The sequence below is a fragment of the Carcharodon carcharias genome, chromosome 13, assembly GCF_017639515.1.
Source record: "Carcharodon carcharias isolate sCarCar2 chromosome 13, sCarCar2.pri, whole genome shotgun sequence".
Lineage (NCBI taxonomy): Eukaryota > Metazoa > Chordata > Chondrichthyes > Lamniformes > Lamnidae > Carcharodon > Carcharodon carcharias.
In genome coordinates, this window is record NC_054479.1 from 52,595,940 (window position 1) to 52,620,295 (window position 24,356).

At 43.5% G+C, this 24,356-nt stretch overlaps 1 protein-coding gene across 1 annotated transcript in view; it reads left to right on the forward strand.

The window, feature by feature from the left end:
- The window catches only part of LOC121286044 (BICD family-like cargo adapter 1), a 77,270-nt gene that overhangs the window by 20,293 nt on the left and 32,621 nt on the right, over positions 1 to 24,356 (forward strand). Inside the window, exons 3-4 of the mRNA XM_041203061.1 lie at positions 19,237 to 19,353; positions 22,684 to 22,830. Of these exons, the coding sequence (XP_041058995.1) occupies positions 19,237 to 19,353; positions 22,684 to 22,830 (264 nt within the window). The remainder of the gene's footprint in view (positions 1 to 19,236; positions 19,354 to 22,683; positions 22,831 to 24,356) is intronic.

Below are 24,356 nucleotides of genomic sequence, written 5' to 3' on the forward strand. Positions count from 1 at the left end.
TTGATGACCAAGGAAGTTATGTTCATAATGTGGCCAAACAGGTTGAGTATCAACATGTAAACCCTTCCAACAGGGCAGGCAGTAAGAGTGGGAGAGATTCAGCAATGTGATGGAAAGAAGTTAGAGCTTTGACCATCACAATCCATAGCTCCAGGCTACAACATGCGTGTAAAAATGTATGTTGCCACAGCAACTTGGACTCCTTTGGGGTGGGGGTGGGGGGGTTCAGTTGGCCCAGTTGGCTGGACAGCCAGTGTGGATCAGATTGATGCCTACAGCATGGGTTTTGACCCACGTTCTGGCTGGGGTGGATTCAAGATCTGCCTGCTTGCCCTACCCCTGGTGGAAGTCCTGGTGCTGTGGGTCGGGCCTACCTTTGGCAGAGAACTCAGGAAAAAGAATATATTGTGTTTTCTTTTCATTCTTTCACAGGATATGGGTGTTGCTGGATAGACCAGCATTTGTTGCCCGTTCTTAATTGCCCTTGAGAAGGTGGTGGTGCGTCATCTTCTTGAATGTTGCAGTCTGTGTTAATGTAGATACACCCACAACGCTGTTAGTCACGGAGTTCCAGGATTTTGACTGGGCGACAGTGAAGGAATGATGATATGGTTCCAAGTCAGTATGATGAGTGACTTGGAGGGGAGCTTGCAGGTTATGGTGTTCCCATGCATCTACTGCCCTTGTCCTTCTAGGTGGGAGAGGTCAGGGGTTTGGAAGGTGCTGTCAAAGTAGCCACATTGAGTTGCTGCAGTGTATCTTGTAGATGGTACACACTGCTGCCACTGTGCATCGGTGATGGAGGGAGTGAATGTTTGTGGATGTGGTGCCAATCAAGCGGGCTGCTTTGTCCTGGATGGTGTCAAACTTCTTGAGTGTTGTGGGAGCTGCACTCATCCAGGCAAGTGGAGAGTATTCTATCACACTCCTGACTTGTGCCTTGTGGATGGTGGACAGGCTTTGGGGGATCAGGAGGTGAGTTACCCACTGCAGAATTCCTAGCTTCTGACCTGCTCTTATAGCCACAGTATTTATATGTTTAGTCCAGTTCAGTTTTTGGTCAATGGTAACCCCCAGGATGTTGATAATGGGGGATTCAGCAATGGTAATGCTATTGAATATCAGGGGAGATGTTTGGATTATTTCTTGTGCCTGGCAATAACCATCTCCAACGCGTGTGGCACAAATGTTACTTACCAATTATCAGTCCAAGCTTGGATGTTGTCCAGGTCTTCCTGCATATGGGCACAGACTGCTTCTGTATCTGAGGAGTTGCAAATAGTGCTGAATGTTGTGCAATCATCAGCGAACATTCCCACTTCTGTCATTATGATGGTTGGAAGGTCATTGATGAAGCAACTGAAGATGCTTGGGCCTAGGACACTAGCCTTAGAAACTCCTGCAGCCATGTCCTGGGGTTGAGATAATTGACATCTAATAACCATAACCATCTTCCTTTGTGCAAAGTATAATTGTAACTAGTTGAGAGTTTTCCCCCTGATTCCCATTGGCACCAGTTTTGCTAGGGCTCCTTGAGGCCTCTTTTGGTTAAATGCTACCTTGATGTCAAGGGCAGTCACTCTCACCTCATCTCCACAGTACAGTTCAGCTCTTCTGTCCATGTTTGGACCAAAGCTGTAATGAGGTGAGGAGCTGAATGGCCCTGGCAGAACCCAAACTGAGTATCAGTGAGCAGGTTATTGCTGTGTAAGTGCCGTTTGATAGCACTGTCGAGAACACCTTCCATCACTTTGCTGATGATGAAGAGTAGATTGATGGGGCGGTAATTGGCCGAGTTGGATTTGTCCTGCTTTTTGTGGCTTGGGCAATTTTGCACATTGCCAGGTAGTTGCCAGTGTTGTATTGGAACAGCTTGGCTGGTGCGTGGCTAGTTCTGGAGCACAAGCCTTCAGTACTATTGCTGGAATATAGTCAGAGACCATAGCCTTTGCAGTATCCAGTGCCTTCAGCCATTTCTTGATGTCACATTGACTGAATAGAATTGACTGAAGACTGGCATCTGGGGACCTCAGGAGGAGGCTAGGATGGATCATCCACTTGGCACTTCTGGGTGAAGATGGTTGCAAATGCTTCAGCTTTGTCTTTCGCACTGATGCAAGTGCGAGAGAAACAGTGTGGTCATTTACTGGGAGAGAGTGAGAGAAACAGTGTGGTCATTTAAAGAGAACGAGTGCGAGAGGAGTGGGGCCTTTAACAGTGGGAGAAGAGTGTGAGACCATTAAAAAACGTGAGAGGGAAAAGAATGTGGAGAGCAGCTGATTGGTAAGTAGGATTGGCGAGTATTTCTATTCGTTAAAGTAATGTCTTTAGTTTGTGTTTAGATCTTTTTTTTTCTCCTTTTCTTAAAGATAGCTTGTTAAGTATAAGATTGATACTGGCGTGTATAAAAAAAATTATTATAAAGTGTGAAGAGTGGGGATACTAGAGTACTTAATTAATAAATTGAATAAAATACAATAGCAATGGCAGGCAAGACTTGCTAAATGGCGGTGCAGACTCGATGGGCCAAATGACCTAATTCTGCTACTATGTCTTATGGTCTTAAGTACTCGTTTCCCCCATTAGTGAGGATGGGGATATTTGTGGAGCCACCTCTCACAGTTAGTTGCTTAAATGTCTACAATGCATTTACAACTTGATGCAGCAGGACTGTAGAGCTTTGATCTGATCAGTAGGTTGTGGGATCACTTGGCTTTGTCTATTGTATGCTGCTACTGCTGTTTGGCACACAAGTAGTCCTGTGTTGTAGCTTCACCAGGTTGACACCTCATTTTCAGGTCCTGCTCCTGGCATGCCCTCCTGCACTCTTCACTTAACCAGGGTTGATCCCCTGGCTTAGTGGTAATGATAGAGTGGGGGATCGGCTGGGTCATGAGGTTACAGCTTGTTGTTGAATACAATTTTGCTGCTGCTGATGGCCCACAGCGCCTCATTGGTGCCCAGCTTTGAGTTGCTACATCTGTTCCATTTAGTGGTAGTGGATGATATCCTCAATGTGAAGATGAGACTGTATGTTGCTCACTGCTATCATACTATCATGCCTAGATACACCTGCAACAGGTGAATTTGTGAGGAAGAGGTCAGGTAGGCTTTTCCTTCTTGTTGGTTTCTTCACCATCTGCTGCAATCCCAATCTAGTAGCTTTTGTACTTCAGGGCTCAGCCAGAATGGTCAGTAGTTGTGTGACCGAGCCACTTTTAGTGATGGATAAAGGAGTCCCCCACCCAGAGAGCGTTCTGTGCCCTTGCCACCCTCAGTGCTTCTTCCAATTGGTCTTCAACATGGATTATCAGATCAGCTGAGCCTGAGAGACCAAAAACTGGCTTTTAACTCCTTAATTATCACGATTGAATTAAAAATCTAATGGCAAGCAAAACCTTAAACAAAAATGCTTTTATATTTGTCACTATCCATAAGGCCTGGTGATGGACTGAGAGTCTTCAGACCGATCAGGACATGCCCTTAATTGCCCTTTTTGTGTGGGAATCTCGACAGTTATTATTGCAACATATTTAATTTCCTCAGACAGGGAGACCTGTGGATTGTAGAGAATTACAGGAAGTATTTTGGTACTGTGATTAGTGTCCTAAGATTTAAAAAGTCTCCAGGATTACAAGCATTGTACTGGTCCTGCTAAGATTGCAAAGTTGTACGGTAATGCATAGTTATTGTATAGGGGTATGTATTTGCAAATTTGTCCTTTCATAAATTATTGCTGTTTGGATTCACCACAAAAACAAGACTTGTGATTTTTCAGATCTATACGCAAGTGCTTTGTCTCAAACTGAGAACATATTTTCCAATCTTTCATGCTTGCTATTACTGCCCCCACCCTGCTCCCAGTAATGATCAATCAGATTTCTATAGTATCTGGAAAATAATGACTGAGAGAAAAATATAAACTGCTTTTTGAGATCATGGTAGTTTACGGAGGTTTCTCCAAGCCAGTGCCTTTGCCAATCTGCTTTCTTGAAACTTTAACAGGTTAGCCTGTTGAGAGAATGTTTATTTTTCTACATTTCATATAAATTTTCATGTGTTATCCTGGGAAAAAAATTACTATAGGTTACATTTGTTTGTTGTGATTGAATCTCTAGCACATGGCACTTCAGTGTATCTGTGCACATGAATTTATGCTGCACTTTTTTACTATTCATTAGAATCTATCCTACTGACAAATATAGGTTCTCTTGAGTGACACACACTTTGTTGTGGGTCTCTTATGTGTACCCCCTCTCTCTCTAACTAAATACCAAATTCTTTGGAATCCCTGATTCTTGAGCAGTGGGTCCCTCTGGGATCTATAACTCTCAGTACAACCAATGGATCCCTTTTTGGGGACTGGTGGTTCAGGTACCGGCTCCCTCTATGGGGACTGTGTCTCTTGATACAAGCTCTGGGTTCTTTTTCGGGGTCTGTAGCTCTTAGTAGAAGTGATAGGTCCCTCTTTGGGGTCTGTGGATCTTAGTACAGACACTGGTCCCTCTGTGGGGACTAGTGGTGCTGGCCATGGGTCCGTCTTTGGTGACAGTGGGTGTGAAACTAATTTGCATACCACAGTTTATAGCGAAGCACACTGGCCACTTCCTGTGGAGCTCAACACAGCCTGAGTGAAATGGAGATGCCCCCTGTGTGCGCCCAAAGATATTGAAAGTGTGAGATTATGACATAATTGTTGTGAACGGGTTGTTGCAATTCTAGAATATCAAAAAGGTTCAATGCATGTGCAAACAGCATATTCTTCATTCACTCCTGAAACAGTAAGTGTTATGTGGCACGCCCTGTTCTGGGGCTATTTATACAGTCACTCCACAAGTTGCAGCTTTGGTGCTATTGATTTCCTTCTGCTGAGGCAATGTTTGTGGAAGCACTGTGGTGAATTGCTGGAGCAATTTAGAGGTTTTTGCTGATCATCAGGAAGACAGAAAATAACTTTACCTTTTATGGGTGTGAGGGCAGTATTTGAGCATCCCTTGCTCTGCAACATGAGCAAGACATGGAGAGGAGGAGGATGAGGGGTGAAGATCTGTGAAAAGGGGACAGGAAGGTAGACTGTTCACAGAAAGCCAGAATAGTTGTAGCCTGCTGTGTCCTACACAACATTGCACTGCAGGGAGGAGTGGAGCTGCAGCGAGAGGAAGGAGTACAATGACCAGTATCCTCCTGAGGAAGAGCAGGATGAGCCTGACGTGGCCGACATGCTTGTAGTCACTTGTCTGGCTGCCAGAGAAGCTGTGATGACCTCAGCATGCTTTACCTCTGAGTGTGAGGGCATCTGGCAGTGCCATCTGAAGTCATATGTACCCCCCATCTGTGCCCGCCCACCCCAAATACAATTCATTCCAATAGTCAATTATCAGACAGTCACATTCACACTCATAAAACCTGATCAGACCATTCAACTGTGTTATCTAGAGTGGAGGTGGCTGCAATGAAATAGAGACTGGGAAAATGAGGAGTTCAAATAAAATGTTTCATTCAGTGAAATACTTATGGTGTTCTGTTAATATTCATTACAATGCACAACTAAGTGAATCCCCTTGTGCAATTAATAAATCTTTCTCATCTGCTTTTTCTTACTGCTAAGCGACCCCTGTGGCTTCAGCAGAGCGAGAGGTAGGCTGCTCGTTCCCATGCACAGGGGAGGTGCCTGTGGTGGGCACACTCTGGGTTTTGGAGCTCCAGAGGGCCCTGTCAAAGTCTTCCCCATCTGAAGCTATGTCGGGGCAGACGCGGTCATCAGGACAGGAAACTGAGCTGCTCTATTGGGAGCATCAGTAGGCAAGGGATGAGGCATGAGAAGAGTTTCCATTGCCATGTGCCCTTTCTCCATCTTTTCTCTGGCCCAGCTGCATATCTCTACTAGCCAAGAGCTGGAGAGCACTTTGCTGCATTTCATAGAGGCATTGAGCCACTAAGGTGAGGCTTTTCTCCATATGATGTGTGCCTCACTATGTGACAACCTAACTATCTAATGCAGGACCCACCAAGTTGACTGTATCTGAGCTGGTGGAGGGTGCACATGAGTCATGCGATGGTGCTTTCTCAGAGTGCTAGTCCTCCTTGAGGACTCTTTTTGACCTCTTCCCACAGCAGCTCCTTCACCCCCCTTGAAGAACCTGTAGGAGATCATAGACATGAGTTAGTGCTGAAATGGAGAGAAGATTCAACTCCGACATAATGCAAAACATGGCACTTCAGTTAGTGGTGATTTCAATTCAACATCAGTGAATGTTAAGTGCCAAGTGGTAGTGTGACATCACCAGGTCTGTGAGAGATGCCCATCTCCATCATTGGTGCTAATATCTGTACCATCCTGCTGATCTTCAATGTGCCCATCTCCAATTGGGTCTGCATGCCTATAGTTGCAGGTTCGCCCTGGGCTCTCTGCGTCTGCCTGGAGCTGTGTGCCCTTTTCTTCTGCACGGAGAGGAAGAGAGAGCAACCAGTGTGAGTGGAACATGCATTAAGAATGGAATGAGAACATTTGTGGAGAGTGATTGCAAGGGTTGGATGAGAGATGGCATTCAGATGAAGGTGAGTGTGAGTCTTAACTGGTTACTTGGAGATTTGAGGAAATGCCTGGGGAGAAATTGAATGTGTGGAACTGCAAGTTGTGTTAGTCAGAGGAATATTGTGCAGGAGAATGCTAGAAAAGTCATAGAGTGATGGATGCCACTTGAAAGTGGTTTGCCACTTGCCTTTCCAGATGTGGTGAGGTATTGAAGCTTTTCTGACATTGTTACCATGTGCTGGGCACCACATTTCTGTTGTCCACATCCTCCACAAGTTTCAGCCGTGCCTGTTTAGTTTGGGTGGCTGGTCTTTTCTTTCCCCTGGAGAAACAACAAGTCCCTTCTTGCCCTTTTGGCCTCCAGCATCACCTCCAGGGCAAGGCCAGAGAACCAAGGAACAGCATTCCTCCATCTTCCATCTTCATGCCTCTACAAGGCTTTCCTGCAGCCACCCTGACCCTTCCCAGTGTCCTGTTCAATTGAGATCCTTCATTGACAGAGTGGGGATTGTCATTAAAACTCTCTCTGTGATTGGCTGGGAAAACTAGAAGCAGGAAGCTAATACTGTGGCTGAGTGAAAGATCCACAACCGGCCTCCCCACTCCATACGGATCAGTTAGATTAAAACTTCACCCGTCTGAAGGCCTCGGCCTGTGTTGCAGTGGAAGCTCAGACAGCGGCCAGCATGGGTCCGTCGGACAGTTCTGTCGCGGATGTGCCGACCACTTCCATGGTGGAAAGGATGGATTCCAAGTTCTGCATGATGCTCTGTACCACATGCAGCCTGACTCAATGCTCTTAGTCAGTGAGTAGAGGCTGTGTGGCAGGCCTGCCAATGCACCAAGCATTTTCTATAGAGCCTATATTTTATTTTTGTTGGACTGTGGCTTTAAAATTGGACTGTGGCTTTAAAATTGGATTGTGGCTTTAAAATTGGACTGTGGCTTTTAAAAACGGCAGTGAAAGACATGTACACTGGAGCAGGATGAGGAATATCTACAATGTTGCTCTCCAGGAACATAGAGTGCCATGCGAAAACAGGATGGTGCCAGAAAGGGGTTTTGGACTAAGGGGGACAGTCTGACGACAGCATTTTAATTGGCTCCTGACCAGGTGACCAAGGTTGTGTGTGGTAACAGTGCAGGCAGAACAGCTCCTAGCCTGCAAAGAGGGAAGACCTGAAACCTCTCTCTCCTGTGTTTGTAAGATTCCAGCAATTCTCCTATAATAGCTAACTGGCGATCCCGCACAACTCTGTAACCTGCTTCCTCTGAAAATCCCTGTCAAGAGGAAAAGGGGAAAAAAATCACCAGTAGAGACATTGAAAAGCAAGTTTTTCAACCGGCGAACCACAGACTGAAAGTGCTGGGAGACCACCTCGTGTCAACAACAAACTGCAAGGAATTTGGAAAACATCAAGTAAAATCAACCTAACTAATCCTGTACTCCAGATTGGTGCTATTGAGCTGTTTTATCTCATCCTTAAAATCTATGTTGTGTGTGTTTGTGTGTGTGTGAGGGTAAGTGTAGAGGGATTTAAGAAGGGGTAGAATTTAAGTTATTGAGTTAGAAGTTAGCAGTTCATATTTCTTTCTTTTGCCACTGGTAAAATACAATTTGTTCAATAAACAGTTATTTATTTATTAAGTTTAACCTAAATTAAACAGGTATAATTGGGGCAATCTGGTGGTTTGGTCAAACTTTTCACTTTTGTGGTGGCTTGGGGAACATGGGGTTTGATTTTACAGCGCACTATCCCCAGTGAGTCGGGACAATTTCGATATGCATCACCATCAACATTTTCCTGTAATCTGCCCTTACAAAGTCTCCATCTGGGTCCCTGCAGCAGAACTCATGTGCGATCTCAGCCTTTGGGGAGTTTGCACATGAACTGATCTATGCCCACTTTGTCCTGGCTGCAGCCCAGTGACTCATCACATGCAAATCCCACCTCTCTGTCAGCCTCTAAGGCAATGTCAGTATCAGAGCTGGTGGCTGAGAGTGGAAAGTCAACTGATGATGCTTCATCATGAGGCTGCAGTACCTGACCAGGTAGCAGTTCTTGTATCTGAAAGCACAAAAGGGTAAGGATGAGGGAGGGCAGAAAGCAGGATGCTCATGACAGTCACTTCATCTGGAGTTTCCATTTCATAGAACCTTTCAAGATGAGGGTGAGGAGTAAGTGGAGAAGGTGCGCAAGGCAGCAACTTATTATCATCTTTGATGCACTTGGCAGTGCCACTGACTCTGTGGCACTGGCCTCAATAATTCTATGCACTATGCCCTCCAGGGCACTGACTGAGACGATGCAGGTGTGCTGGTCCTCCGCTAGTCCTCTGGATCTTTCTCCTGTTGCAAGAAAGAAGGCAGAATATCAGTGATGGAAAGTCAGTGTGGTTGGGTGATGTGCCTGCCACAGCTGAATAGCTGTCAATTTGTGGATGTGTGTGGAGATATATGGGACTGTTGTGATTGGAAGGTGTGTGTGTGTGTGCATGTGTGTGTGTGCGTGTGTGTGTGTGCATGTGTGTGTGTGCACGTGTGTGTGTGTACGTGTTGTAGTGTAGAGATGTTAGGGGTGAGCCTGAATGTTGAGATGTGCTGCTGGGTGAGTGACGGGAGTGTGGTATGTTGGCAGTTGGATTGGACATGTGATGTGCAGATGTATTCACTTGCCTTAACATCAGAGTGAGGTCATTAAACTGTTTTTGGCCCTGCTGCCATTTTCTGGGAGCCACACTCTGGGCATTAACCACCCTTATAATGTGCTCCTGTTCCGTGTGAAGGCTCATACTCAATGTCTTCCCGTCCCCTGGTGGAATATGGCCTCCTCCCTGCCCTCTCCACCTCTCTGACCAGGGCAGCATCACTAAAGTGGGGAAACTTTCCCTGGCATGTTGTGAGTTCCTCCTTGTCCTTTAGTGCTCCAATGTGATTATCCAGAAGCCTACAGCACATTGTTGCAAGTTTCCTTTTATAGGGACCGTGCTTTTTAAGAAAAAGGAAGGCTGCCTGGAGCACGTGGTTTCTTCAGAATGCTACTTGGCTCCTCGCTGCACGCACAGAATGTCGGCAGCACAGTGGAAACCAACTCCGCATGAGGGTTGCTCATGGCCACGTAAAGAATATGAGATGGGCACGCATATCTTATGGGCTGCTCACCTCATTTCTAACCAGAAGCAAATCGTGGCCATCCTTCTGAAATATTGGAACGAAAGAATTTCTAACCCAGTAACTTTCAGGTACAGGTGATGAGTCACTCTTTGGGATCTGTGGCTGTCCCATAGGCCGTGGGCCTCTATGGAGGAGAGATGCTTGCAAGTGCAAGCTGTGATTTCTAAAAGTTTCTAATGAGCTGTTGCACTGTTCTGTCTGCTGGCCAGCAATTCACTGCCTGTGTAGGTGGTTAAAACCTGCCATAAGGCATTTTCGTTCCAGTCTATGATTTGTGACTAACCACTGTTCCCCAGGTAGTTGGTTGGATTTTCTAAAGTAAAACTTAAAATGATAATTCAGTGAGGCCACATTGTTACGCTAATATTTCAGGCCCATGTAATTTTATATCTCAAGCCATCCTCAGGCACTCTTTGCCACAAAATACTGGTAAGCCGATACAGACATATGCTATACAGATACTCAGAAAACAATTACCACAACAGGTTCTCCCCTGTGAAGTTGCAATGTTCTGAAAATTAAATCCTTCCTATTATCAAAGTGGAACAGCACCTGTGATCATTTTCTCTCCCTTGGCTAATGACTAATGCCAGTTCAGAACAGTGAGGCTCATTTCGGGCTATTGATAAATCTGGGCAGTGTATATATTTGTGAGTCAGTTGATCCATAAGCCTTAATATTTACGGGTAGCTGGGATGGGAGTGTGAGAGTGCAGTTGAAATCCCATGAATGTGGAGGTCTTGCCTGTTAGTAGAGTCCAAGCCAGTTCTTTACTGAGTTTATTGACTTTATTCAGTCTCACAGCTCTCCCCTCACACCCAGTGTCCCAACTGTTCCCTATTTATAAGTGCTCAATGTGTTCAATGTATTTAATTAAACAATGCCCATCACCTGTATACCCTTAATGTATAATTAACATAACATTAACACTGCCAAATTTAACATTTCTAATTGTTTGGATATAATGTTCTCTTCCATAAGGAATATGAGTAAGTTATGGAATAAAGAAGAATTTGAATAAACAAGCATATTTCTTCTGTACATGTTGAACAACTGTATGTCAGACACTCTACTTCACCTTTTTACTTTCTTTAGAAAAGTTTTCATATAAACACTCCCACAACTTCAAATGTAAAGAGTAAATATTCGGAATTCCTTCCCTTATCGTTCCTCTGTTTATCTCTGCCCCATGCCTCTCAAAGAATAGTTCATGGAAAACTGCAATGAATCAGTACACTGCCCTTTCACCACTAGAGCTGACACTTACAGAGGAAAGGAGCCTGGAAGCGTAATGAATTTGAGAAGTCTCCACCCAGTTCTGGTGAGAATTGCTCTTCAATGTAGAGCTTCCCCCTAAATTACATTCGGACCTCATGAGGAAGGTTGGGGGTTTGAAATTGTCATATTGCTGCAGCAGGCACCAAAACTGGGATTATAGCATGTTATTAGAGCAGGATAGTGGTGGCTTTATTCTGTATGTTACCACTGATGCACCTGACCTGGGAGTACTTGATACTGAATCTCAGTGCCTAATAAAGAACACATTCTATCTCCTGTCACCTGGGCCTTTCATTTGAGCATAAAAATTCACCAAAAAGAACTGGATGTTATCGGCCCTTTGTTACAATCCCCATAAAGACCATTAATGTTTAAAGAGAAATTCTAAAATACCCAGTGATTAACTGAAAGATTCACGGCACAAGATTACATATTTTTAAACAAAACCAAACTTTACTGTATATATATTTTAAAAATGCAAGTGCTATTAACTTAATGCTATAGTTTGTCAAGACTTAGAGACTAAACCCAGTTTCCTTTTTATTTCCTAATTCCACCCAAGAGATCCCATATATTATGAGATCTGGAGGGCTCATTTGCTTCTATTCCTGGAACCAAACCAAATATGCCACAGCCCTCCAGAATTCACTTTCATTTCTCCTAGTTATTCACCGCTATACAAGATTTCATGGCGATAAGTCCATTAGCTTTTGGCTAAGCAACCATCCAACTTTCCTTTAAAACCTCATGACTGTGGAATTCTCAGTTCAAGCTTGGCCTCACTGCTTTATTGCTGAATGGTTAAAAAAAACAGAAAGATCCCAGGGCTTCTAATAGCCTTCTGCTCCTTGTCCTGGCTTTGGACAGACATAGACAGCTTTCTCTCAGTCTGCTTCCAAAGCTCATGTACAGCTCTTGGTCCCACAGCTTCTTTACAGTTCCTGGAAGACTCTACCTCTGTCTGCCTGTTTGCAGGTTAAACTGGTTTTCACCATGAGGGTTACTGTAGGTTGTTTCCCCTAGCTCCAAGATAGGCAAATCTTCCAGCCTTATTTCCCTTCATGAACACTATCTCTAAACTTTGCACAAGCTCCCACCTGCATTCCGCACAATGAATGATGAAGTTAGTATTTGCTCTGTTTAAGGTGCAGGCCTGGCTAACATTTATCTCTTTTGCTCCCTTGACTTTCAATGAGCTGCAAGACCAAAGCTGCAACTAGCCCTACGTGTGACATTCCTGGGTTTATGGAAAAGCCTGTAATTTGATCCCAAAAATGGCTTCGCCTATCCCCTTCTCCATGGCAATGGGAAATACCATAGCCCTATCTCCTAGTAGAAATGTTAATTAACTATCTCTGACCACACCAGCCTTTCCTCTTAGAACCCAAAGGAGCAGGTTTCAGCACAGTTATTTACAACCTTAATACCAGTAGCATCTTATTATGGGTTTCAGGAGACTAAGTCATTTGATTATGGATATAGCCACAGCTGTGATTGTCCTCAAATGTAAATATCAGTCACCTCCCTTTCAGTAACAATTTGAGTCTATCCTTGGATCCTTACTAATTTGCTCTTAGATTTTACAGTCAGGTATACTCCAGCACAGATCACGTGATCCCTCTCATTTACCCTAAATTTAAAGATAACCTCCCAAATTATAACCCTCTTGTAAGTCAAAAGACCTAATCATAAAGCATAACAATCAAATAAACTTCACCATTGTAATAGCTTGCCCCAAGTCCTTTTCACTCCTCTCTTAACTTGCTGATCACAATTGTCATTTTTAAAGGCAGGCTGTCCAATATAACATACGATTTTCTTCATGTGGTCTTACAGTGATGTATAAAAGGTTAGACTCATCATCAGCCAGCCCTGTTTCCCTGATTATTTGATCATGGTGTTTGGTTAGCTTTGTTGATAATTGCACATTGCCTGCAAACTTGCAGTGTTCAGTAATCACAACCATACCTCATTTCTTTTTTCCCACCTTTGCATTAGGTGCACTACTTTATCATAGGCATCAACTGACAATTTTGTTCTTTCGGTCCAACACCTGTATTAGTATTTTAAGGTATTCATTGCTTTATTACAGCTGACTAATTATTGATATTTTTGGTTAATTCAAAATCAATTCATTCTGGATGTTTGCTGTGTCTTTAAAAGTAAATGGGCTAGGTGTCCTTTAATAGGAAAATATTACTGGCGTATTCTCAGTGGTTACCCAACTATCTATAGATCTCTGCAAAATATTTCCCACATTTAAAACTCTTTTACCATCCTGTAACTCACCTGCTTAATTGGTTAAGATCTCCTTGAATAGAAATGTGAGTTTTTCTCTTTTTTAATTTCTCTTATAATTAACAACAGATCACACAACTTTTCTTCATCAAGAAGGCTTCTCATTCCCCTCAAACACTTGCTGAGTTTGTAGGATATCCACGATTGAACCAGTCTGCCTACAAAGATCTTCCGTATCTTTCATCTGCATGATGACAAGTTGAGGAATGAATTGGAAACCCGTCCACAAGCCCAGTCTATTACTGGACAACCAAAAACAGGCTCTCTCCTGGAATTAATGTATCATGCACAATTTAGTGCATTTAAAAGTGGGCTCAACTGGTGTGATACTCCTGAAATGGCAGTGTTTAATAATACTGCAAACAGGGCCAGGATCAGGTTCTATGTCAGAGTAGCTTTGAAGCATTTTGGGAACATGTAGGACTGTGGAGGGCAAATGTGAAAGTTGCAGTGAGAAGGTTGAGTGCTTTGTTGTGCTGACTGATAATTTTGATGTCTGTTAAAACTATAATTCGTATTCCCTACTCCTTTGGCTGAATATTCATATATATGTTACATTGTAGTGCTGAGTTGGCTGATGGACTACAGATCATCTTGGGTGCTTTCAAGTGAACAATGCAAATTTACATTCCATCAGATAATTATGTGTCCTCATTAAGAATGGCCGACAAGAGCTGTGTGCCTCCACAACTGGGATGTTGGGAAGAGGACAGTGCCCCACCCATGTCAAGGCAGTTTATTGAGACCAGCACCCGCTTTCCCCACAACTGGAATTATTGCAGTTTGATCACCATTCACCTAAGAAAGCGAAGTGAAGGTGATATATGTGTAGATTTTGCTCATCCTTATGATTTCATGAACATTATTACTGGGATATTCAGTAGGATATTCAACCTTTTGAGCCTGGCTCCTCCATTCAATTAGATTATGGCTGATCCCTGCCTCAACTCCGTTTATTTGCCATATAGCTCCACCTTGCTTGATATCCTTACTGAAGAATCACTTGACCCAGCATCATGGTTTTATGGGGCTGAGCATTCCAGATTTCTACAATCGTTTAGAAAAAGTGCTTCCTCTTAAATGACCTAGTTTTCATTTAAAGATTATGCCTCCTTATGTTTGATTTTCCCCTAGTTCAGGCATCAGGCTCCACTACCCTTCCTTTAATATGACTTTCAGTATCATGCTACTTTACTCTTACATTTGGTTATTCTTTATAATGTGTTGTACCATTGGTGATCTTTACCTGCCAATTGATTAAACCAGTGAGTACAATTATTTCAAAACATCTCATTAATCATACAACATGATATCTTTCATTTTGAAACACTGCAAGCTAATAGCTGGGACTAAATCATCCTCCAGTATTAAATGATACCAGAAATGTTTAAAAGGTCACAAGACACACTTCTGGGTCACAGTTTTCATCCAGTTTGCTGTGTTGGCCGATCTCCTTGATAACAACAGGGATTCTGTAACTGCTTTTGATACCCCTGGGCTACTGGATACCAGATCAAGCAGCCTGCAGATGCTCAATGTTCAAATATAAAGAATGGCCATTTGGATAAGGCATTGGAGAGTAATGGGCCATGCAAAGACGTACCTCAGCAGAGGAGAAAAATAGAGGGGGAGTAAAGAATAGATTGTGAGATTACAAGAAGCGTCATCAAGCAAAACGATTCTGCTGGGAACAGGTACGTTATAATCCTTGTCCTGACAATGAAGTGGTTAAATCAGCAGAACTAAGAAATAATCATTGATCTATGTGCTGACTTTCAACATTTTGTGTGTTGCTGTGAAGTTAACAAACGTCCTTGTCTTCTATACTATGGAGGCTATTCATTCCCCAACTTCGGATTTGTCTGCATTCCATCATTTATAGAAATATTCAACAAGTCATTGATCTGTAAATGGACTGTTATGTCCTTGTCATGCAAGATCACCGAGACCAAGCATGAGATTTTTCCTGTCTTTCTTTAGTTTAAGTTGCTTTAAGTAATTCAGTGTGATACCTTGTGATTGCGCAAGACGTGTACGATGCCAAAACTCTGCTGACATACTGTCTGATTACCCAGGATTGTGTATCAGTTGTTCAGTCAGCTCCATTTCTTACTGTGAAGGGCAGAGGGGTAGGGTTGTGGGGTTGGTGCTCTGCATGCACTGAACTGTACAAGTTGGAACTTGTAGTTTCTTGAAACCCTAGCTGATCCACCCAGGCCTGCAGGGAGAAATATAATGAGATCCATTGATCTGCTGGCAGGCTGTGATTTAGGTGATGGGACAAAATGGATTGAGGCTGCGCAACTGTTTAATCTTTATAAATGTTGGCATATGTTTTGTAGTATGTGGATATGAATAAATTTTTAAAAATCCCAATTATCTTACCCTGTTGTTTCAGGGGTCATATCTAAAGACTTACTCACTCATCACTATCTTCTGACTTGACGCTAAACCCATATGCTTCTTCTCACTATCGGATTAGCCATCCCTTCTGAAAGCTTCAAATTAGTCCACATTTATTATTCTAGGTACTAATGTACAGCATAAGATTGTGGTTATAAGTGTGAAGTATTTACTCAAATTTAGTTTAGAATCAGCTTAGCCTAGTGCAAAGAACTTCTCTGCAATAATTTCATTAATCCTAAGAGATTGATGAAGTTAGCCAGCGTGCCTATGGAAATTCGATTCTGTGGTTTTGTAGGTTTACAGTTTAAGGACATGAAATCTAATCTGTGGCAGGCTAAAGGTTAAATTTTAAGTGTTATCTTGGCTCATTTGGTAGCACTCTTACTTCTGAGTCAGAAGGTCATGTGTTCAAGCCTCACCCTTGGGCTTCAGCTCAGTGTCTGGGCTGGCATTTCAGTGCAGAACTGCATTGTAGAGGCATTGCCTTTGGATCTGATGTTAACTGCTGCTGGATTTGCCTACATACCAACAATGAGTGCACAGCAAAAATAATCCATTACCTGCCGAGATTTTGGAATGTGAAAGCATCAAGGGTAAGTTTGTTTTTGTTTAGATCAATGTTCCTTCTTTTTTTTATTTCCAAGAAGACTGATTTTGCTCCCTTGGTCTCCTTTCATTGGTTACTGATTTTGAAGAACTAGTGTAGTAGCATTTGCTGGCGTACGCCTTTTGGAGAAACCAGTGTAGCAGCATGCTCACACTAATGCTTCATAGAGTTAACTCTAAAAACCTTGAGCTTCTGTCTATAGATATATTTGTACATGTGAACATTCTGAAATTGCTATCATACAGTATGAATATACTTCCTAACATTTGTTCAGTGAGTGCAATGTTGCTCTCTAGCTGTATTTTATTCATTGTGTCCCTTGTCATGTAATCAATTATTCATGTTTGCAGTTTTTAGCACGGACTTGCATCTTCTATTTAATATTGCATGTTATTTTCTTCCTTGCTTACCCTGTTGCAAAGTTTATTGAGTGAAGTCTGGAATATAATGTTAATAAGTGTGAAATTATCCATTTTGGTAGAAAAAACAGAAAGGCAGAGTATTTCTTAAATAGTGAGAGGCCAGGAAGTTTTGTGGTCCAAAGGGACTTGGATGTCCTTTTTCATGAGTCGCTAAAAGCCTGCATGCAGGTGCAGCAAGCAATTAGGAAGGCAAATGATATGTTAGGCTTCACGACAAGGGGACTTGAGTGCAGGAGTAAAGATGTCTTTATTGCAATTGTGTAGAGCCTTGGTGAGAAGGCACCTGGAGTATTGTACAGCTTCGGTCTCCTTATCTAAGGAAGGATGTACTTGCCATAGAGGGAGTGCAATGGAGGTTCAACAGACTGATGCCTGGGATGGTGGGATTGTCCAATGAGGAGAGATTGAGGATACTGGGCCTATATTCTCTACAGTTTATGAGAGGTGATCTCATTGAAACTTATAAAATTCTTACAGGGAGTGAAAGGGTAGATGTAGATAGAATATTTCCCTTGGCTGGTGAATCTAGAACCAGAGGACACAGTCTCAGAATAAGGGGCAGGCCATTTAAGACTGAGATGAGGAAGAATTTCTTCACTCAGAGGATGGTGAATCTTTGGAATTCTCTACCCCAGAGAGCTGTGTGAGTTCAATCATTGAGCATGTCCAAACTAGAAATCGATAGTTTTCTGGATAATAATGACATCAAGGGATATGGAGATAGCATGGGAAGTAGCCTTGAGGTAGATGATCAGCCATGATCTAATTAAATGGTGGAGCAGCCTCGACAGGCCAAATGGTCTACTCCTGCTCCTATGTTCCAATGTTGGAATCTGCTGCTTTACTGAGTAGGATTGTAGTCAGGATTTTTGGAGGAGAGAAAATCTTGTTTCCTAATGGAGGTGCTCGGTTGCATGGGAGTGTGAGAGAGATCGCAGGAGCTCCTGAGAGAACCATGGAAACGGGCTGATCTTTTCCTACAGCATTTCACTGGAAATTCCCTCTAGTATCTGATCATTGATGGGCTTCTCTGTCCTAATTACAGGCACTTCTCGGAATATCCTTCAATACTGCTCCCATTAATCCTGAATATTATCTTTAGAATGGAACATTGCCTTGGCCTGATTAGAATAGTGAGACCTTAATCTCAAGAGTCGATAACCCTACAGAATTGAACTGATTTTCTTTCTCTCTCTCTCTCTCTCTCTCTCTCCCTTTCCCCCTCTCTTTCTTTCTTTCTCTCTCTCTCTCTCTGCTCTCTCTCAGACATTGAAAATATCTCCAAACAACAAATAATACAATGTTAACATAAACCTCCCCAGAAACAAATTAATCATTCATAGGGACCAAACAAGAAAACCCAGAATAGAAACAAGCAAGACCAAAATAGATTTCTGCGAGCTCTCAGCATTTCTAGTTATTCTGATTTATTTCTTTCTTTCCTGAATCACTAGTGATCAGAACTGCTTGGTTCAGATATCAGATTACCCAGTCTACCAGAGAGAGATTTCATTTTAGTCATACCTCAGATCTGCTCCCATACTATATGCTGGAAAAGTCAAATATGAAATGTAGCTGCCTGTCTCTGCAGCCCAATTCAAGCAGATACGGAATCATGAATATCTGAATTTGTGATCTAGGCAATGACGTCCAGCAGCTACCATCCCAACTCTTGAGTTTCCTAATATACACCAGGCCTGCTTTCTGCAAGGTGGACTTAGATAGGGCAGCTTCCATTCATCGTGCCTCACTTACCAGCTACTGCTTAATCTAAGTGTTTGAGAGTATGAATATTGAATGCAGTTGCAGAAGGGCCAGTCAAGTAAATTGCTATTGGGGGGCACAGTGGCATAGTGGTAATGTCACTGGACTAGTAATCCAGAAAGCCAGGCTAATGCTCTCTGGGGACATGGGTTCAAATCCCACCATGGCAGCTGGTGAAACTTGAACTCAGCTAAGAAATCCAGACTCAGTAATGGTTACCATGAAACTATCATTGATTGTCATGAAAACCCATTTGGTTCATTAATGTCCTTTAGGGAAGGAAATCTTTCATCCTTACCTGATCAGGCCTACATGTGACTCCCGACCCACCGACTCGGTTGACTTTTAGCTGCCCTCTGAAATGACCCAGCAAGGGCAATTAGGGATGGGCAACAAATGCTCGCCATGCCAGTGACACCACATCCCATGAATGAATAAAGAAAAAAAAAATCATGGATGCTCTCAGGCTCCTTGTGTGTTTCTGTGGCTACCTAGGTGAGTGATGCGAGTTTATCACTCCTCTTTTGTGGGTGGGGTGCGGGAGGATACTATTATCAGGTGCCCAAAGGTTTAGGGGCAGAAGTTATTGTCAGCATAAGTAATGGTCTAAATACCAAGGATCCAGGGCTTGGAATTGTAATACCACACAATGTGCGTCATCACTTGGCACTTGGTCATCCTTTTACTAGTCATGCTTATACAATGTACACTACTTGTCCCATATCTCATATTTTTGCTGCTTCTTCCCTAGGCAGCTGAGATAGAGCAGCAGCTCTCAATGCAAGTTCACAACCTACGTGATGAGTTCCGGGAGAAGAACACATCAACAAACCAACACGTAGCACGCCTGGAGAGCTTACAAGCTGAGGTGAGATCTGCCTGGAGTGCACCAGTGTGGTAATTCCATGTTTGTTCCTGTTCCTATTGAGGTACATGCTTATGTTTCATAGTCCTGCCTAGCTAGATTGTGTGTGTTATGATACTGTGGCCTGAATCCATGTAATCAAGCTCCCTGGTGTAAGTGTGTAAAGGTTTCTTGGATTGTGATGGGTGCTAAAATTCAGTTTCTGTCCCTGTACTTGGGAGGCCTCTGTCATGTAAATGGAGTTTCAATCCATTGGTGTGATTGTGTAAAATGCTCTCCATGTAATGGTGGACTGGGTGTGAACTTAAGTGATTCCCATTATTAACATATGTAGGTGTGAAATAACTCCATTGTGTATGCAGGCTCCTTGGTGTGACTGGCCACTCTGCATGTATGCAAGAGATGGCAGTTATTCAAATGCAAAATGCATCATGTCCAAACCAAAGCTTCTTACCCAATATTCACTCAACTATGCTTCCAGTAGGAATAGCTGGGTAGTAATCAGGAGTGGTAATCATCTCAGTTTTTACTATCTCTAACACAAGGACATTGAGAACAGTTCGAGCAACCTGTACAAGTTCAGATCAGTAAACTTAACACAGACCTTAAATGTAGCATTTCCCAGGTCTACATTTTCCAGCACCACCTTATTTCCAAGCACTGAGCATCTCCAACAGTAGAGCGCTTAACCACCTCTCCTTGTCACTCAATGGCATTGCCATTGTCAAATCTCCCACTATTAACATGTTTGGGGGGTCACCAATTACCAGAACCTTAACTGGACTAGCCATATAAATACTGTAGCTACAATAGAAGGTCAGATGCTTGGTATTCTGCAGCAAGTGACCTGCTACCACACTGCCCAAAGCCTGTCCATCAACTGCAAGGTATAAGTCCAGAGTGTGATGAATACTCTCCGTTTGCCTGGATGTGTGCAGGCCCAAAACACTCAAGATGTTCAACACTGTCCAGGCCAAAGCAGCCCACTTGATTGGCACCTGATCAGTTACCTTAAACATTCACTCCACATGGCTGCTGTCTGTACAAGCTGCACTGCGGCAACTCACCAAGGCTGCCTCAACAGCTCTTCTCAAACCCATAACCTCTACCGCCTAGAAGGACAAATGCAGCAGGAATGTGGGAACACTATCACCTGCAAGTTCCCCTCCAAGCCACACATCATCCAGACCTAGAAATATATTGCTGTTTCTTCATCATCACTGCATCAATATCATGAAACTCCCTCCCATACTGTGCTGTAGGAGATAGTCATTGTCTTCACCACACAGGGATTGCAGGGGTTCAAGAAGGTGACCCCTCATTACCTTCTCAAGGGCAGTTAGGAATGGCCAATAAGTGCCATTCATCATTTCAGTGATGCCAGAATTCTGTGAATTAATTGAAAACGCTGCTCACCAGCTAAATTTCTGAACCAGTGAGTACTTGACCTTTACAGACCTGGAATTTTTATGCTGCATGTTAACCTGGTCAGACAACGTGTTTTTTTTTTAATCTAGATGGGAGCATTATGAGAGTGTGTTGTTTAACCTTTTGATATACGGCATGTATGAGGATACTTGGGCTCCCTTTTGTGTGTGGAGTATGAATGCATTTTGAGCCCCACTCTTGCATAGTGTGCATGGGGAGCAGGTGCTCCCTGCCACGTACAGGGCAAGTATACCTGCCCTGACAGGAGAACTGTCTGATGTGTTATATGAATGTATGTGGATGTACAGGGTTCTATAGTGTAGCATGAGATATGTGGGAATGGCATTCCTCATTTCTCGGATCCCTTGTGCAGAGCTTGTGAGTCCAGGTTAATGGATTCTGCTTGTAAGTGAGATGTAGGAATAGCCTTTCTGATATAATGGATAAGAGTGAACAAAATCTCTATCGAATATTGAAATGTGAGCAGCCTTGTATCTGCATAATCATACCATTAGAGTGTAAGCTAGAAAGGCAAGATACTCATACTGGGGCAAAAAGCATAATAATGTTTCTTCCCTCATCTAAAACATAAGTCACCAAAGTCTTAAAAATTCTGCTCATTACTGTTAAATTTTCTGTTTCCCCCCATCCCCCCCCCCCCAACTTTTGTCTGTGTGTGGTGATGTGGAGCAGCAGATTCTAGAAGTAAGTACAAATACCTTCTACCTGATTCTTCAACACCTGTCAATCATTCTTCATTACTGTAATCAAACCCTTTATCCCCATCACTGGATTCAGTGACCTGCTGCCCCTCTGAACACACTAACACAGAAACCAATGCATGCATAGTAACCATCCCATCCTCTCTCTGTATATGGCTTAAACTTTTTTTGTTGACATCTGAGAGCTATGATTGCCTTTGGTTGTGATGTTGGGTGGTTGGGAGCTCCTAGTGTGTGCCCATTGGGAGTTTAGAATACTCAGAGGCTCTGGCTGCCCTGTGCTCCCCATAATCTGTCATTCTTTACCTGCCTTGTCTTTCTCTCTGATTTTACTTCTTCCCTGATGATTTTTTTTCCCTCGTCCTACCTTCTGTGCCCTGTTACTTTCCTGTCCTCATGGCCCATGCCTCCTTTGCCTGAGCCCACTTTCTGGCCAGGACTTTCCCCTTGGTGATTTGGGGGCAGTGCTTGCTTGCTGAAAGGAAAATGACGCGGGATGATGTCAGGAAGAATCCCTGACATCATCCCCGGCCATTTAAATCTTCAGGAAGGCGGGTGGACAGCGAAATCAGCTGTCCGCCCGTCGACCTGTCAGTGGCCAATTAAGGCCATTGACAGGCTCATTAAGATAGTTAAATGCCCTGCCCGGCCAACCTTAAGGCTGGCAGGCAGGCCAGGAACTCCGGCGGCCTGTAGATTATGAATGAAACTTCATCCACTGGCACGTTTTGTAAAAATTTAATAAATTTTATGAGTTTGTTATCAACATGTTCCATCTCGTGTGACATGTTAATAATTTTAAAATGTCTCTATTTTTTGACTTTACTTACCTTTCACTAAACACCCTGAGACAGGACTTTGCCTCAGGGAGCAGTGCACTCTGTTGTGTGCATGCGTGAAAGAACGCACTTTGACAGTTGGGGATTCCCCCACCCCCCCACCCACTGGAACAGGAAGCGCGTAGCACTTTCTGTCGGGCAGGCCGCTGGGCGGGCCTTAATTGGCCTGCCCACTCAAAATGGCAGCAGGTCCCGTTTCGGCAGCGGGGTTCGGCTGCCCACCTGCTGCCGAGCAGGTGGGGTCCACCCGCCAGCCAGGGGCTAAATTCTGCCCAGATGTCTCAGTACTGTCACTATATGTGTTGTGTAGCTTTCTGACATCTAATTTTACCTCCTGCTGTCAGATAAAGGCACTTACAGAGCGAAAACGTGAACTGGAGCGACGCATCAGTGCTATGATCGAGGAAAATGAACTGTTGCAGAGCACAATTGAGGACCTTCAGGACCGGGTGCTGATGGCAGAGCGACAGAGCCATAACAAGGACCTGCAGGTGAGGAGGAGCAATATAGGGGATATATGAAGTGGAGCTAACACAGAGAAGATGCTCTATAGAGGAGTTGAGCATGTGTTTTGGGATCAGAAACATGCTCTATAAGGATGCAGTCACTCTCCATACCTTAGAATTTATCAAGCTTGAAAACTAGAATCATCACCAGTAGTTGCCATCCAAAATATTGGTGTATGTTTGGTGAAAAGATTGAGTCTGGAGGCTCTACAGTGTCTAATCGAAAGATGAGGTCCTGTTCTTCAAGCATAGGTTGTGCTTCATTGGAACAGAATAGGATGCCAAGGATGGACAGGTCAGAGTGAGGCTGGGGTGCAAAATTAAAATTGCAGGTGTAACATTTGTGAACTGAACGAAAGTGATCACCTAATCTGTCTGGTCTCCCCAGTGTAGAGAAGACCGCAGTGTGAACAGCGAACACAGTATACTGTTAAACCTGGAAGAAGTGTTCAGGGCTAAAAACTGGAGGAAGCGAGGAGGTAAAAATTCAGCTATTGCATTTCCTGAGCTTGCACAGGAAGTAGAGGGGATGTTGAAGGTGACTGAGGAGTGGATCAGGGTGTCAGAGGGAATGGTCCCTTCAGAATGTTGAGGGGGTGAGGAGTGATGTTGGTGGCACTGTCATGCTGGAATTAGTAGAAGTGGTGATGGATGACCCATTGAACATGGAAGCTGGTTGGGTGGAAGATGAGAACAAGGGGAACCCTATCATGGTTCTGAGAGAGAAGGGAAAGGATGAGAGGAGAAGAGTGGGAATTGAAAAAGACACTGTTGTGGGATGGTTACATCTTGGTAGGTTTGATGAAGTCTTGATGGTATTTAGCAAGTTGACTGTAAGTCTTTAGCTGCTAGAACAATTTACAAATATACAGTAAAGGGTACATGCTAGGAGCTGTCTCCATGCTTAGGTCTGCATATGGCTCTGTCCAACACCACACTAACACTGGATGCAGGTCATGTGCTCTCTTACATCACTGTGTGGGCACTTCTGTACTCGGTCCCACATTAACCCTATATGTGTCGGACCCTTATACTACACCTTCGCCTAAGTCTTTATCTAGTGTATTTGAAGTGATTATAGTTAACTTTATGTCTTACATTGTTATTACTATCATACATTTACATTGTCATTGCTACATCATCACTACCCCATCTGCCCCCTTCAAGTCCTTGAAGTCAAAGGTTCAGGTGCCCTGGAGGCCTTCCATATCTCGTTTGCACTACTGTTGGAGGAGTGGTAGGCTCTGTTGCTGCTGGTTCTTCCTGTAGGTTTGGAGGTTGTTCTGGAATCTGGGTATGTTTTCATCTTTTTCTTCCATTCTTTCATGTTGAACTGCACTTGGTCAATTCAGTTTTTGCACTGTCGATGGTTGCTACCCTAACTCCTTTCTTGCAGGATGAATGAACATTGTATTCACCTCCTTGTTGTTTCTTTCACTTCTTCTGTCATCATGCGGGTTGTCACAATGCTCTCTGTGGCGGAGAATGAGCATTCCTGTGAATAGAATGAA